The sequence below is a fragment of the Arachis ipaensis genome, chromosome B06, assembly GCF_000816755.2.
Source record: "Arachis ipaensis cultivar K30076 chromosome B06, Araip1.1, whole genome shotgun sequence".
Taxonomy (NCBI): domain Eukaryota; kingdom Viridiplantae; phylum Streptophyta; class Magnoliopsida; order Fabales; family Fabaceae; genus Arachis; species Arachis ipaensis.
This window is the reverse complement of record NC_029790.2, coordinates 5,388,958-5,403,339: the sequence shown is the minus strand read 5'-3', so window position 1 is coordinate 5,403,339 and position 14,382 is coordinate 5,388,958. Positions and strand designations below refer to the sequence as shown.

Sequence of the window (14,382 nt, the reverse complement as noted above, 5' to 3'; positions counted from 1 at the left end):
ACTATTAAATTGTATATTAATATTATATATGATAAATATTTTAAAATAATATTAAATACATTTAGAATATTATCATAAATTTAGAATATTTTATTCCAGTAATAGTAATTCATATAAAGCACTTAGATTCATTTTCTTCTTATTTGAAAACATGGTGGTTAGGAAGCTTCATACAGATAGACATAATGTTAGGTTGGATGGTCAAATGGTCATAGATATAGTCTCTGCGCAAAGTTCACACGAAACCGATTGTTTCTAAAAGTAGAAGGTGGCGTATTGTCATTTTATCTTCTGCTATCTACTACTAGCAGTAAAAAAAGGAATATAATATTGTCATCGGAATATTCTCAATAATTATTAAACTAGGATTGTGGTAAAATAAACGAAATGCAGTACAGGTAAAATGCAACAGTGGCAGTTACAAGTGACAAGATTGGATTTGGATTAGCCGCAAATTTTGCTACCTTAATCATTCTCTTCACATTAAACAATTAACAATACAAATTCTATTCGCATGGCTTTATCTTCTTCACCTCTCTCACTCACTCTAACACAGTAAAGTCAAAGACATATTTTATTCATCAAAATGCTTTTTCATTAAGCCCTGCTTAGCCTCAATGGATAATCTCTTCTGTACACAGGTTTCCAACTCCAATAACGAATATTTTATAGCATAATTTTATACAGCAACTAATACTACTACTACTAATAATAATAACCCATGCATACCATTCAGTGACTTACGTCACTTCCAGCTAGCTATGTTCATGATTGCAATGAGAAAACTTTCACTTGGTTCCTGGGCCTGCCCTGGCCTTATAATCAATTCAATTCTGTGCTGTGCTATGCATGTTCCCTGTTGGCATTATGCATATTCTTGGAAAATATGGAAGATATAGTTCCAAGAATCCATCAAAATCGCCATGATACTCGAGTTATTTTCAATCTGTGCTTACCAACTCCTCATAAGCTTTAACAGATTCGTCGGTAAATCTTTCCATGGCTTCAAAAATGCGCTGCAGGCTAGCCTGTAGACTGCTGCTTTTATCGCTCTGGTATAGGATATTTTCGGAAACCGAGAGACCCTTGCCTTCCCCTGATGGCAGCGCGATTTTCCGCTCTAGTGCCTGGATTTGCTTCTGTATCTTCTGGTCATCTTTATCTATATTTCTAACTTTTCTCTCCAGATCCTTGTTCTCTGCCATCTGCCGATGCATTTCTAACTTGTCTTGTTCCCATATCTGAAGCACACTCATGGTAAATACATGCATGGAATCAACAACTTCCTTTTCGGATATTCGATCCATAGCTTGGGACCACCGGTTGCATATAACAAAAATTGGGGGGGCACCAATTCTACCGGGGGAAAAGGGAACTATGCCATCAGGTGTTTCTTCTGGTTCGTATAGTAGACATTTCATCAGCCAATTATTCAATGCTCGCACATAACCTTTCTGGGCACTTATCCAGCTAGAGAATTGGAAAGTCCAATTGATAAGCTCTTGCTCAAGCTGCTTGGTTGCTAGAAGATGACTGTCACCACTCTTCTTCCTAGATCCAACCGAACCCAGTATTCTCGCTTCTCGAATTGCTTCACACTGACTATGATGACATTCAAGCATGGATTTCCACATTCTCATCATCCTGAAAACAAGCATGTTATAAATATCACAAATTCACTAAAGGTTGCAAACAAAAATCAAAGGTTTTAAAACTGTTGGATATTTTGTACACATTCATTCTGGGTACTAAGGAAGTCACGAACAGAATTTCAGAATCAATTTAAGAGATAAACTTTTGAAGAATAAACAAAGGCACGAGTCACAGCATCATGTCCGATAAGTCATATAAGTTACAAGATAATTGCATCAGTTCAATCAGGAGTAGAAAAGAACAAATATGGAGAAAAATAAATCATGGAATGTGTATTTTACCATTTACGTTATGCTTGGTGGCTAGGGAGCAACAAACAAATTTGATGGCAAAGCTCTTATAAGAGCTGCACCAATTTGTTAAACCATCCTATGATGTTTTATTAGATCAAGCACATAATTCAGTTTCCAGAAGCATATCCAAACAGTTGCAAGCAAAAAGTGCCAGAAAATGGTTCATGCATTTGAAATCATTTAGCTCTATTAATGGATCATCGTCATAGACATAGAGCATTTCAGATATAGGGTGAGTGAGGCAGGAATTGAGAGACATATTTCACATACCCATGGATTAATTCCTTCAATTGGGGCCACAGCTCTTCATCCCTTATCTTATTTATTGTCATGGAGATCTTATCAACAACTTGAATCGCCATTCTTATTTTTGTGGACAGACTCCTAATCATAGCTCGAGTGGCATCAACTTTATTAAAATCAGCACCCCTTTCATCCAAACGCTTCAGCTTGCGGCACTTCTTATCGTGCACGACCCGCATCTTTTCCTCTGCCTGCAAACATGGAAACACAAACATTGAATAACACACTATGGAAACTGGAAACATATAAAAAAATACTGGATGACAAGATAACATTCAAAGCATAAAAAAATATCAGCTCCCAAATTCTCAGTACTAGTGACTCAGATGAGACTCGCAACAAATCAATCAGAGTGTGAAACTTAGAATAGAATTATATTGCCTACACAGAGAACAAAACATGGCAGATATTTGAGATAACCAGAGTGCAACCAACATACCTTAACTTCAGCATAGAGTTTCTTCTCCCAGAGGTAAAGCTTCTGCAAGGTAGAGGAAAGATTGCGGGATCTGGTTACTAGATCAACATCAATATCCAAGCTATCGGTGGCGGCGGATGCAGATGTAGAAGGTTGCGAAGACACCATTGACAAAGAGGGAGTAACAACTTGTAACATCTTGGAGGAAGCTGCATATGAATTTCAATTATACTACTTAGATTAAAGCAGGAAACACTTGTTACTTGTATGAAAATTCAGAAGAAATAAACAATTTTGAGGATGAAAAATGAAACCTTGATAAGCAGCTCCATGCTTTCGGTTATAGGGAAGCTTGCCAACTTCAAGAATCTTGGCAATTTCGGCACCGGAGTCAGAAGCCCTTTGGAAGAGAACCTCAATCTCTTTGGCAACCTCAAAGGCGCTGCGGGAACCCGGTCGGCCTCGGAAAGCAGCAGCACCGGCGCCGCCGCCGCCGCGGTCCTTCGGCCTGTCATCCTCGTCAACCACTTTCTTATCAACGACGTGGACGTCATACTCCAATCCTCCGTCGCTTTCGCTGTCGGTGGCGTCAGCCTTGGCGGGTTGGTGGTGATCATGGTGGTTGGCGGCGGCGGAAGCAGATGCAGAAGCAGGAGTGTCGACGAGCTTGTGATCGCCGTGGACTTCCTTGACGACCTCGTGCTGGTAATCTTCATCTTCCAAATCGGGGATTCCCTCCTCTTCTCGAACCTCCCTGGAGTCGCGGCTAGGAGTGTACTGTGTCTGAGGATAGTACTTTTCATCGCCGTCGCCGTCGAAGAAGTTGAGAAACTCCCACGGGGAAGCTCTTGGAGGGGAAGGTGGTGGCGGCGGCGGCTTGGCGGCAGAAGGCGGTGGGCGGTGTTGTGGCAGATAAGATCCATCATAGGCAGAGGGTGGAGGAGCACCATACGGATCGTAGGGCTGAGGATAGGGTTGATACGAAGAAGAAGAAGAAGAATACGGATACGGATACGGATATGGATACGAAGAAGAGGATTCACCTACATATACGGTTTCGTGATTGATTGGCCTCTGTTGGTACACAATTGAAGGCGTTGGTTGCTTCTTCATGAAATTCATCTGCATCCTTCCCATCCCCATCCTCATCCATGGAGGCTCATGATCTCCCTCCTCGAATGGCGGGAGATCCACGTGGAGAGGGGAAGAGTGACCGGACGAATCGTGGTCGTGGAGAGCGTGATGGTTTTCGTCGTCGTCGTCTTCTTCGTCGGAGTGGAAGTGGAGGTGGGAGCCGGAATCGGAGTGAGGCGGAGAAGACGGAGGAGAAGCATGCTTGGCTAGGTGAGCCTTCGCCGGAGGGGAAGGCGGAGGAGAGGCGGCGCCACCTCCTGCCGCTAATTCCCTGTCTTGCTGAATAAAGAGGTGGAGAGAGTGACCGATTCCCTTGAGGGAGTTGATGTACGCCATGTGCGCCGCCGCGAGAGCATACCTCTGGTGTATAGCTTCGTCGAGGAAGGTGCATCGATCCCGGCACAAGGCGACCGCCGGCAGATCCTCCACCTTGGAACTCGCACAGCCCATACCATATAATATAATTGTGAGCAGAAGAAGAAGAAGAGGAAGAAGAAAGGGTAAAGAAAAGAAAGAAAAGAAGGGAGGGATGAGGAAGTGAATGAATAATGAGTTAGTGATTAGTGAATGAATAGTAGTGAAGGAGGAGGGAATCTTTTGCCAGCAGGGACTTGCTTGTCGGTTTCTAATTTGGTGTGGCTCTCTCTATTTCCTAAACTCAATCTATACAAATATATATATAAATATTATTCTTACCATCTCCAAATTCTGTGCTTATCGATGTAAATATTTAAGCAATAATTAAAAAAAAAAAGAGCAGTCTTTGTAGCAGAATATGCAGGGATCCCACTTGCAGCTGATAGGGAAAGGAAATGAAATCTACCAGAAGGAGGTGTCTTATAATAACTAGATTTTATTCTTCATTCCAGCTTTTAGCTTTTTAACAAACATGTCATTTCTTTTTCTCAGTTTTTATCAAAATTTTTATGTGTGGCCAGGCTCCAAACTTCCAAGTAGATGAGTTGGTAGATTTCTTTGTGCATTCATTCTTAGTAAATGCTAACAGTACAACTCTAAAATCTACGTTAACAAACACTTGTATTGTATCATCCTCTTTGATTGGCACTTAAATTTTTCACATTGGCCAAATCCTGTGGCATTGATTGTGTATTTGGTGGTTGTTTCTTTGCACTTAAAGAGGTCATTTATAGATGAAATTTGTCTGCATACTTGAGTCGATTGTAGTCTCTTTTGATTCTTTGTTCTTTAATTTGTTGTATGAATGCATGTTGTTTTCTATCTTGTCTAAAATATTTGATACAAATATATGCATTCTATACACGTGTGAAGTTTTTGAGCCCTCATTTAACTCTATGCAATGTCTTTCCTCAAACTTTCTAAAATATTTGAAGAACATTGTAACTTCTGTGTGAGCGAAGAATTTGTTTATTTTTGTTCTGATTCTTCTTCAATCCTCGAAGAGTATTGGGTCAAAGCAGAGACAATACTGAAAAGGTGGAAAAAGAAACGTATCTCTTTAATACATTTATAACGACAAGAACTACCTTACTCTTACATATATACTCTTCGTTTGACTCTTGTTGAGTCAATGCATCTAAATAGAATATATAATATAATACTATAAAATTAGTTACAAACAATCAATATGTATCGTGCCATATAACATTCTCGAACTAACACAGATCCTTTCCTTTTCGGCTTTCTCGGTTAAACCAAGAATATGAATAGAGGTATAAAGGAATGGATCCTCTAGTTAATTACTTAATCAGTTCAACTACATATCTTTTAAAAAATATTCTTTTATTTAATTTTTTATTATAAAACTAAATAAAATTAAAATTTAAAATTTTGTTGAGTTTAAAAAACTAAACTATGTTTAAGATAATAAATACACATTATTGGGTCATTAGCCAATTATTTGTGTGATTTATTTTATTTAGTGTGCAGAAATTAAATTGAATTGAAACTGGCCCAAGAAGTAAATGTTCAATCCCATACACATACATGGGAGTGGATCCTCTCTAGTGAAGAAAAAATTGAATGGTGTCAATTGTGATCTCTCACTCTTCAATGCTCTCTTTCTCATATTTAATTCTGACCACACTTATAAAATTAATGGTGAGAGATCACACTGCATTTCCTCAAGTGTTAAAAAAACTGGAGAGGATCTATTTCCCGCATACACAATCATGGTCCAAAGATACATATAATTGTTACCATCTAAAATCTTTCTATCAGAAACAAAATAAGTCTTCGAGCCAAGTTAAGGGAAGGAGGCAATTGGCCCAAGATTCTTACAAGACATACAACATCTGATCCACTCACACAAACAAATTCATAAAACTCAAGTATTGGTTCACCTTGAACAAAAGTCATCACAAAAATTTTCATCAGAAATAAAATGAATATTTCAGAGAACAAAAAAAGAAAATAAGCCGAAGAACATAAACAAGCTCATATGCATAACCTAAATCTAAACGGTGGTCCACACTTAAATCCATTCATTCACCATAATTGCTAATTAGGTAGCTCAATTTCAATTTCATTTGAACCTCTTACATCCACCGAACCAAAAATTCTCTCTTCTCTCTCTTCTTTTTCTTTCATATCACATCACTCTGTAACAAAAAAAAAGAATGGGAAAATTCTGAAGCTAGGGCAAAGGGTAGAACAAAAAGTTTATTTCCAAATTCAAGCAAGAAGAGAACGAAAAGGAGCTACAACAAGAGGAAAGATTTCTTCAGAAAAGAGAATCACAAAAAGATGATTTTCTCATTTGTGCTTCATCAAGAAACCATGAAAAAATCAACTCTGTACAAGCACCGTTTCTGAAAACTATGGAGAAGGTGAAGTCATGATGCTCTGCTTGAAATCTACGGTCAAGAAACAAACTTGGGGCCAAAGCAAGAATGCACGGCTCAGATTCAAGATGCATGAAGAAAAAAGTTGAAAGAAAAGACTGAAGGTAAGATTGCATGTCATTGCTTCTACTCTCTCTCTCTCTCTCTTCTGTGAACGCCACTGCTGCATCTGTGTATTGGGAGAAGAAAAACCAATATGTGCTGAAGCAAGGTTTCAAGTCTTGAAAGCTTCACTCCTCTATAATAGGGGTGAACGGCCAATGATTGGAGAAAGGAGTGAGAGCACAACGTTTGGGTTCCCATAGTTCACTGAGCTTTATATTCTTCTCTTTCATGGTTTTCATTTTGTAAATCTTTTTCTCAATTTAGTATGTCTGAGTTTCGTTGGAAAAAAGGCAAATATGGTGAAGTTTGTAAGAAAAATCCAATGAGAGGTAAAAGACAGAGAGTTAAATTTAGAGAAAAAGTCTAAGTTATCTTAGAAATCCTTTGTTAGTATTTTTGTTTTATGTCATGATCTTGAGATGATTCCCTTGCAAGTTGGATTAGCACTTTACTGTTGAAAGGTAGGGTGAGTCTTAGTTAAGTTCATGTTGAGTTAGAATCTGGACTTGTCCCAGATAAGATTGGGATAGATTCTAGGGAGAATTGGTGATTGTAATCTATTGAAAAGATAGTGAAATTTCATCATTATTGTGATGGAGACTGGATGTAGACTGCATTGCACTGGGTAGTCAAACTAAGGTACATCTGGATGTGTTTCTCTACTCTCTTTTCTATTCTAGCTCGTACCGTGTCACGACACAAAACTAAAATATCTCCTGTATTTTTTCAACAGAAAATAAAGTTACAAGTAAAATAAAAAGAATGCCAAGATTCTGTTAGTGTTGCAAGTGTGAGGAGTGTTGAAGTTAGTCCCACATCAAAGAAAGCATGGAAGAGTGAGGAGTTTATAAGATGAGAGACCCATTTACTTGACACCTTAAGGTTTTGAGTTGGATGTGGTGTCTTCTCATCTTATATTCTCTTGCTTGATTCCTCCCCGAAATCTCCCCGGTGGTCGAGAGCTCCCCACGGTTGACCCAACAAGTGGTATCAGAGCCGATGGTTTAATCGGTCTGGTTTAAGGTGGTTTAAGGAATATTCAAGGTGAAGCATCGAAAGTCTTCCCGGCAAAGGTGGTCCGGGCGGCGTGTCCCGCGGTGTTTTGCGGCGGTGTGATGGACGAATACTCATATGTGGTGGAGGAGTTAGAGGGAGTTGATGCTTGATGTGGAGACTCACACTTGAGGGGGAGATTGTTAGTGTTGCAAGTGTGAGGAGTGTTGAAGTTAGTCCCACATCAAAGAAAGCATGGAAGAGTGAGGAGTTTATAAGATGAGAGACCCATTTACTTGACACCTTAAGGTTTTGAGTTGGATGTGGTGTCTTCTCATCTTATATTCTCTTGCTTGATTTCTCCCCGAAATCTCCCCGGTGGTCGAGAGCTCCCCACGGTTGGCCCAACAAGCATTGATAGGAATAAAACACACAATTCCCTACTTGCAAGAATCAAAGGAGCAACAATATCCACTCACAACAAGTATTAACACCAGCACAATAATACCCAATAGCAGCAAAAAAATCACATAAACCAGAAATTATAAATAAGCTAACACACCAAGATTTTTAACGTGGAAAACCTCCTCAATGAGAGAAGTAAAAACCACGAGTCACCAAGGCCAGGATATAGCTTCACTATGATGAAAAATAGGGTACAAGAGAGTCACAAATTACTGCACAAAATGTGCATACAACAAGCCAAACAATCCAAGCTTCAAAGCTTTCAAAACAAGAACAAGAAGATGAAAATACCACAAAAACAGAGCTACTGTGCGTGGCCAATATCTCTAGCTACAGATGTCGAATTGAAGATCCGAACGGTAAAATCAAAGAACCAGATGTATAGAACACACTGTCCAAATTTGAGCTCGATCCAACGGTTAACGAATCTGCAGTGACTAATTTACAGAGACAGCTTTGTGTATGTGCGAAAATAACTTTCTCTCTTCTCTTCTCTCTAGTGTTTGGTGTTCTCTTGCAAATGACCTCTCTCTCACTCAACCCTAACTCACCTCAGCCACTTCAACTATTCATGGGCTTGGATACTAGCATTTGGGCTTTTTCTCCACATAGGAAGGGAGCCCAAAAACCCAACAGATCTCCCCCTCACGACTATGTGGAGGTAACCGCCAATCCGGCGATTAAGCAACAAACTTCAAACTTCCATCTTGGTAATGCCTTGGTCATCATATCAGAACCATTCTCATCAGTATGAACCTTTTCAAGTTCCAACAACTCAGCATCCAAAACATCACGTACCCAATGATACCTCACATCAATATGTTTGGATCGAGAATGAAAAGTAGAATTTTTACCCAGATGTATAGCACTTTGACTATCACAAAACAACACATACCTCTCTTGAGTAGACCCGAGTTCCTTCAAGAATTTCTTCATCCAAAGCATCTCCTTGTACGCTTCGGTAATGGCAATAAACTCGGCCTCAGTAGTAGACAAAGCAACACATTTTTGTAATCTTGATTGCCAAGACACAGCTCCACCCGCAAAGTTGATCAAGAAGCCTGAAATGGACCTTCTAGAGTCAATATCTCCTGCCATGTCTGAGTCAGTGTAACCAACTAGAATAGGCTTATCACTTCCATAACACAACTTCATGTTAGAAGTACCACGAAGATATCTCATTATCCATTTTAAAGCATTCCAATGCTCTCTTCCTGGGTTTGAAACAAAACGGCTAACACAACCAACAGCATGAGCTATATCCGGTCTTGTGCACACCATAGCATACATTAAACTACCCACGGATGATGCATATGGAACCTTTTCCATGTCTTTCTTCTCTTCATCACTTGATGGACTTTGCTTGCAACTCAATTTGAAGTGTGTAGCAAGAGGAGTACTAACGGCCTTTGCTTTCTCCATTTGAAATCTGTGCAACATTGTCTCTATGTATTTCTCCTGTGACAACCAAAGTTTCTTCTCCTTTCTATCACGCTCGATTCTTATGCCAAGAATCTCCTTTGCTGGCCCAAGGTCCTTCATTGCAAATGACATTGCAAGTTGCTTCTTCAACATATCAATCCTAGAAGCATTCTGACCAATAATAAGCATGTCATCAACATATATCAAAAGGATAATAAAATCATTACTAGCAAACTGTTTAACAAATACACAATGATCAGAAGTAGTCTTCTTGTAGCCTTGTTCTGCCATAACAGACTCGAACTTCTTGTACCATTGTCTTGGAGCTTGCTTCAAACCATACAAGCTCTTCTTCAATTTGCAAACATGATCCTCTTTGCCTTTTACCATGAAACCTTCAGGTTGTTCCATGTAAATTTCATCCTTAAGATCACCATGAAGGAAAGCAGTTTTCACATCCATCTGCTTTATCTCTAAATCAAGACTTGCAGCCAAACTCAAAACAGTCCTAATAGAAGATCTTCTCACAACCGGTGAAAAAATTTCATTATAGTCAACTCCCTTTTTCTGCCTGTAGCCCTTGACCACCAATCTAGCCTTGTACCTTGGACACTGAGAATTTTCTTCATGCTTCAACCTATAAACCCACCTGTTCTGCAAAGCTTTCTTCCCTTTTGGCAACTTCACAAGCTCAAATGTTTGATTATCATGCAAGGATTTCATTTCATCTTGCATTGCATCAAACCATTTCTTATTGTCGTCACCTTCCATAGCTTCCGCATAACATTCAGGTTCTCCCCCATCAGTCAAGGTCACATATCCATCAGTAAATGTTACATACTCACTAGAAGGATACCTCGTTGAAGGTCGTCGCTCTCTAGTAGACCTCCTAGGATGAAAACCTGGTGGATCTTCAGGTAACTCAGGTTGATTATCAGCATCATCATCAACTGGAGCATCAATCGGATCTCCCATCTCCTGGTCATTAGGAACCAAAGGCTCATTTTGCTGCATATGCTCCTGATCTTGATTCTCTGCTAGTTCTGACGAAGGAGGCGGCTGAACTGGATCTACATCAGTCAAGTCACTACTCTCTTGTGATTGACTCTTCTCTGCCTTATCAATGTCTTCAATGGTCTGGTCTTCAACAAACTCTACATCACGGCTTCTTACAAGCTTCTTTTCAACTGGATCATAAAGCCTGTAACCAAACTCATCTTGACCATACCCAATAAAAATGCACTGCCTTGTCTTCACATCCAACTTGGACCTCTCATCCTTTGGAACATGAACAAATGCTTTGCATCCAAAGACTCTCAAGTGACCATACGAGACATCTTTGCCCGACCAAACATGATCCGGAACATCATTATCCAAAGCAATTGTAGGACTTAGATTAATCACATGAGCCGCTGTAAGTAGCGCTTCACCCCAAAAGACTTTAGGTAGCTTAGCTTCAGTAAGCATACACCTAACTCTTTCAATCAGTGTTCTATTCATCCTTTCTGCCAAACCATTCAACTGAGGTGTTTTAGGAGGTGTCTTTTCATGCCTAATGCCTTGCTGCTTGCAATACACATCAAATGGTCCACAATACTCACCACCATTATCAGTGCGAATACATTTAAGCTTTTTACCTGTTTGCCTCTCAACCAAAGCTTGGAATTGTTTGAACTTTTCCAAAGCTTGGTTCTTTGTTTTCAAAGCATAAGTCCAAAGCTTTCTTGAATGATCATCAATAAAATTAATAAAGTAAATAGCTCCGCTAAAGGACCGTACCTTCAAAGGACCACAAATATCGGAGTGCACCAATTCCAAGAAGTCTGATTTTCTTGAAGGTTGATGCTTCTTGAAGGATAATCTTCTTTGTTTGCCAGCCATGCAATGAGAATATTTCTCCAACTCTGCATTCTTCAAACCTGAAAGAACATCCTTTCGAGCTAAATAGCTAAGTCCTTTTTCACTAATATGACCAAGTCTTCTGTGCCACAAGCTACAAACTTCCTTACTTTCAATCGCATTCACACTACCTTTTGCAATCATGGCATGCATCACATACAAACTTGAAGTACCTTTTTCTCGAGCCACCACTAAGTTGCCTTTAGTAAGCTTCCATTGTCCAAAGCCGAAAGTGTTTACAAAGCCTTCATTATCAAGCCTTTTAACTGAAACCAAATTCAAGCGAATATCTGGAGCGTGTCTAACATCTTTGAGTAGCAGCTTCATTCCCATATTAGTCTCAAGACAAACATCTCCTACACCAATAACCTTGGCCAAGCCATCATTACCCATCTTAAGTACTCCAAAATTACCTGGAGTATAAGAAGTGAAGAACTCCTTTTTCAGTGTAACATGTATTGAGGCGCCACTATCAATTACCCAGCTGAAATCATCATCAGAAACAAGATTGACCTTGTACTCATAATCAGCAATATCAACAGTAAGAAGATCATCTGAAATAGAAGATACACGATCATTACCACTATCATCCTTCTTTTCTTGCTTACCTTTGTTTTCCTTTTTCCAAAGATAGCAATATTTTTTAACGTGACCCATTTTGTGACAGTAGTGACACTCAACATTCTTGTATCTTCCCTTGGATTTGCTCTTGCTTTTACCTCTACCCTTTTGAACTCTATTCTGATTTCTCCCCCTGGTTTCAGTGAATAACATTTCAGAGTGTGACGAAGAATTCTGCGTCTTCCTTCTCATCTCTTCATTTAAAATACCACCTTTAACAAGTTGCATGCTCACTTTACCATTCGGAGCAGAATTAGTAAGAGAGATACGAAAAGTCTCCCAAGAATCTGGTAGAGTATTTAGCAACCACAATCCTTGAACCTCATCTTCAAATTTGATTCCCATGCTTGACAACTGATCCAGAACTCCTTGAAATTCATTCAAGTGATCCAATACTTGTGACCCTTCCTTGTATCTCAAATTCATCAACATATTCAACAAGTACAATTTATTATTGCCAGACTTGGAAGCATACAAGGATTCAATTTGATTCCACAAAGCCCTAGCATGAGTCTCATTAGCAATGTGATTATAAACATTATCATCCACCCATTGCCTAATAAAACCACAAACTTGTTGGTGTTCAAACTCCCATTCTTCATCTGTTTTAGATTCTGGTTTTTGTGTAGAAAATACGGGTAAATGTAGATTTTTAACAAACAACAAATCTTTCATTTTGCTCTTCCATAGATGGTAATTAGTGCCATTCAAACTTATCATCCTAGTAGAATTATTTGCCTCCATCTTTCAAGCAAGTTATAACCAAATACCCAAAACTGAGCTCTGACCAATTGATAGCATACAAGGATTCAATTTGATTCCACAAAGCCCTAGCATGAGTCTCATTAGCAATGTGATTATAAACATTATCATCCACCCATTGCCTAATAAAACCACAAACTTGTTGGTGTTCAAACTCCCATTCTTCATCTGTTTTAGATTCTGGTTTTTGTGTAGAAAATACGGGTAAATGTAGATTTTTGACAAACAACAAATCTTTCATTTTTTCCTTCCATAGATGGTAATTAGTGCCATTCAAACTTATCATCCTAGTAGAATTATTTGCCTCCATCTTTCAAGCAAGTTATAACCAAATACCCAAAACTGAGCTCTGATGCCAATTGATAGGAATAAAACACACAATTCCCTACTTGCAAGAATCAGAGGAGCAACAATATCCACTCACAACAAGTATTAACACCAGCACAATAATACCCAATAGCAGCGAAAAAATCACATAAACTAGAAATTATAAATAAGCTAACACACCAAGATTTTTAACGTGGAAAACCTCCTCAATGAGAGAAGTAAAAACCACGAGTCACCAAGACCAGGATATAGCTTCACTATGATGAAAAATAGGGTACAAGAGAGTCACAAATTACTGCACAAAATGTGCATACAACAAGCCAAACAATCCAAGCTTCAAAGCTTTCAAAACAAGAACAAGAAGATGAAAATACCACAAAAACAGAGCTACTGTGCGTGGCCAATATCTCTAGCTACAGATGTCGAATTGAAGATCCGAACGGTGAAATCAAAGAACCAGATGTGTAGAACACACTGTCCAAATTTGAGCTCGATCCAACAGTTAACGAATCTGCAGTGACCAATTTACAGAGACAGCTTTGTGTATGTGCGAAAATAACTTTCTCTCTTCTCTTCTCTCTAGTGTTTGGTGTTCTCTTGCAAATGACCTCTCTCTCACTCAACCCTAACTCACCTCAGCCACTTCAACTATTCATGGGCTTGGATACTAGCATTTGGGCTTTTTCTCCACATAGGAAGGGAGCCCAAAAACCCAACAGATTCAACCCCCATTCTCTTAGCCATTGATTACCATCAAATTTTAATTTCAAAATTCCCATTTCAGTTGTAACACATCTCAATTTAAATATACATAAAAAACAAATTAAATAAAATTCAAATTCAAATTTTAATTTTACAATTCCCTAATAAATCTTATACCTTTTAATTATTAACACATTTTAAACAAAGCTGCACATCACTCCAGTCGTCTTCTCCCGTGCGCGCAGCTCCCTCGGCGACGAGCTCCTTCCACTGCAAAGAACTTCTCGACGCACAGCTCCTTCTCGACCCGCAGTTGTTCCATCGACAATGCGCAACAGGAATATGTATATCTTCTTCGATAAATTCCATCCAACACAAGCGGTTAACACCTTAATTGCATTCCAAACATATAATGCTGCAACTCCAGGATTCACGGATCTAGTGAATATCCAAACCCTCGTTC

The 14,382-nt window shown here is 39.1% G+C and overlaps 1 protein-coding gene across 1 annotated transcript; it reads right to left on the bottom strand.

The window, feature by feature from the left end:
* Positions 419-4,458, bottom strand: LOC107645522. The gene is made up of 4 exons (XM_016349569.2): positions 2,982-4,458; positions 2,689-2,876; positions 2,217-2,440; positions 419-1,644 (listed from the first exon to the last, which is right to left on the bottom strand). Exons 1-4 carry the CDS (start codon positions 4,249-4,251, stop codon positions 942-944), a joined length of 2,385 nt encoding a protein of 794 aa, XP_016205055.1. The 5' UTR covers positions 4,252-4,458; the 3' UTR covers positions 419-941.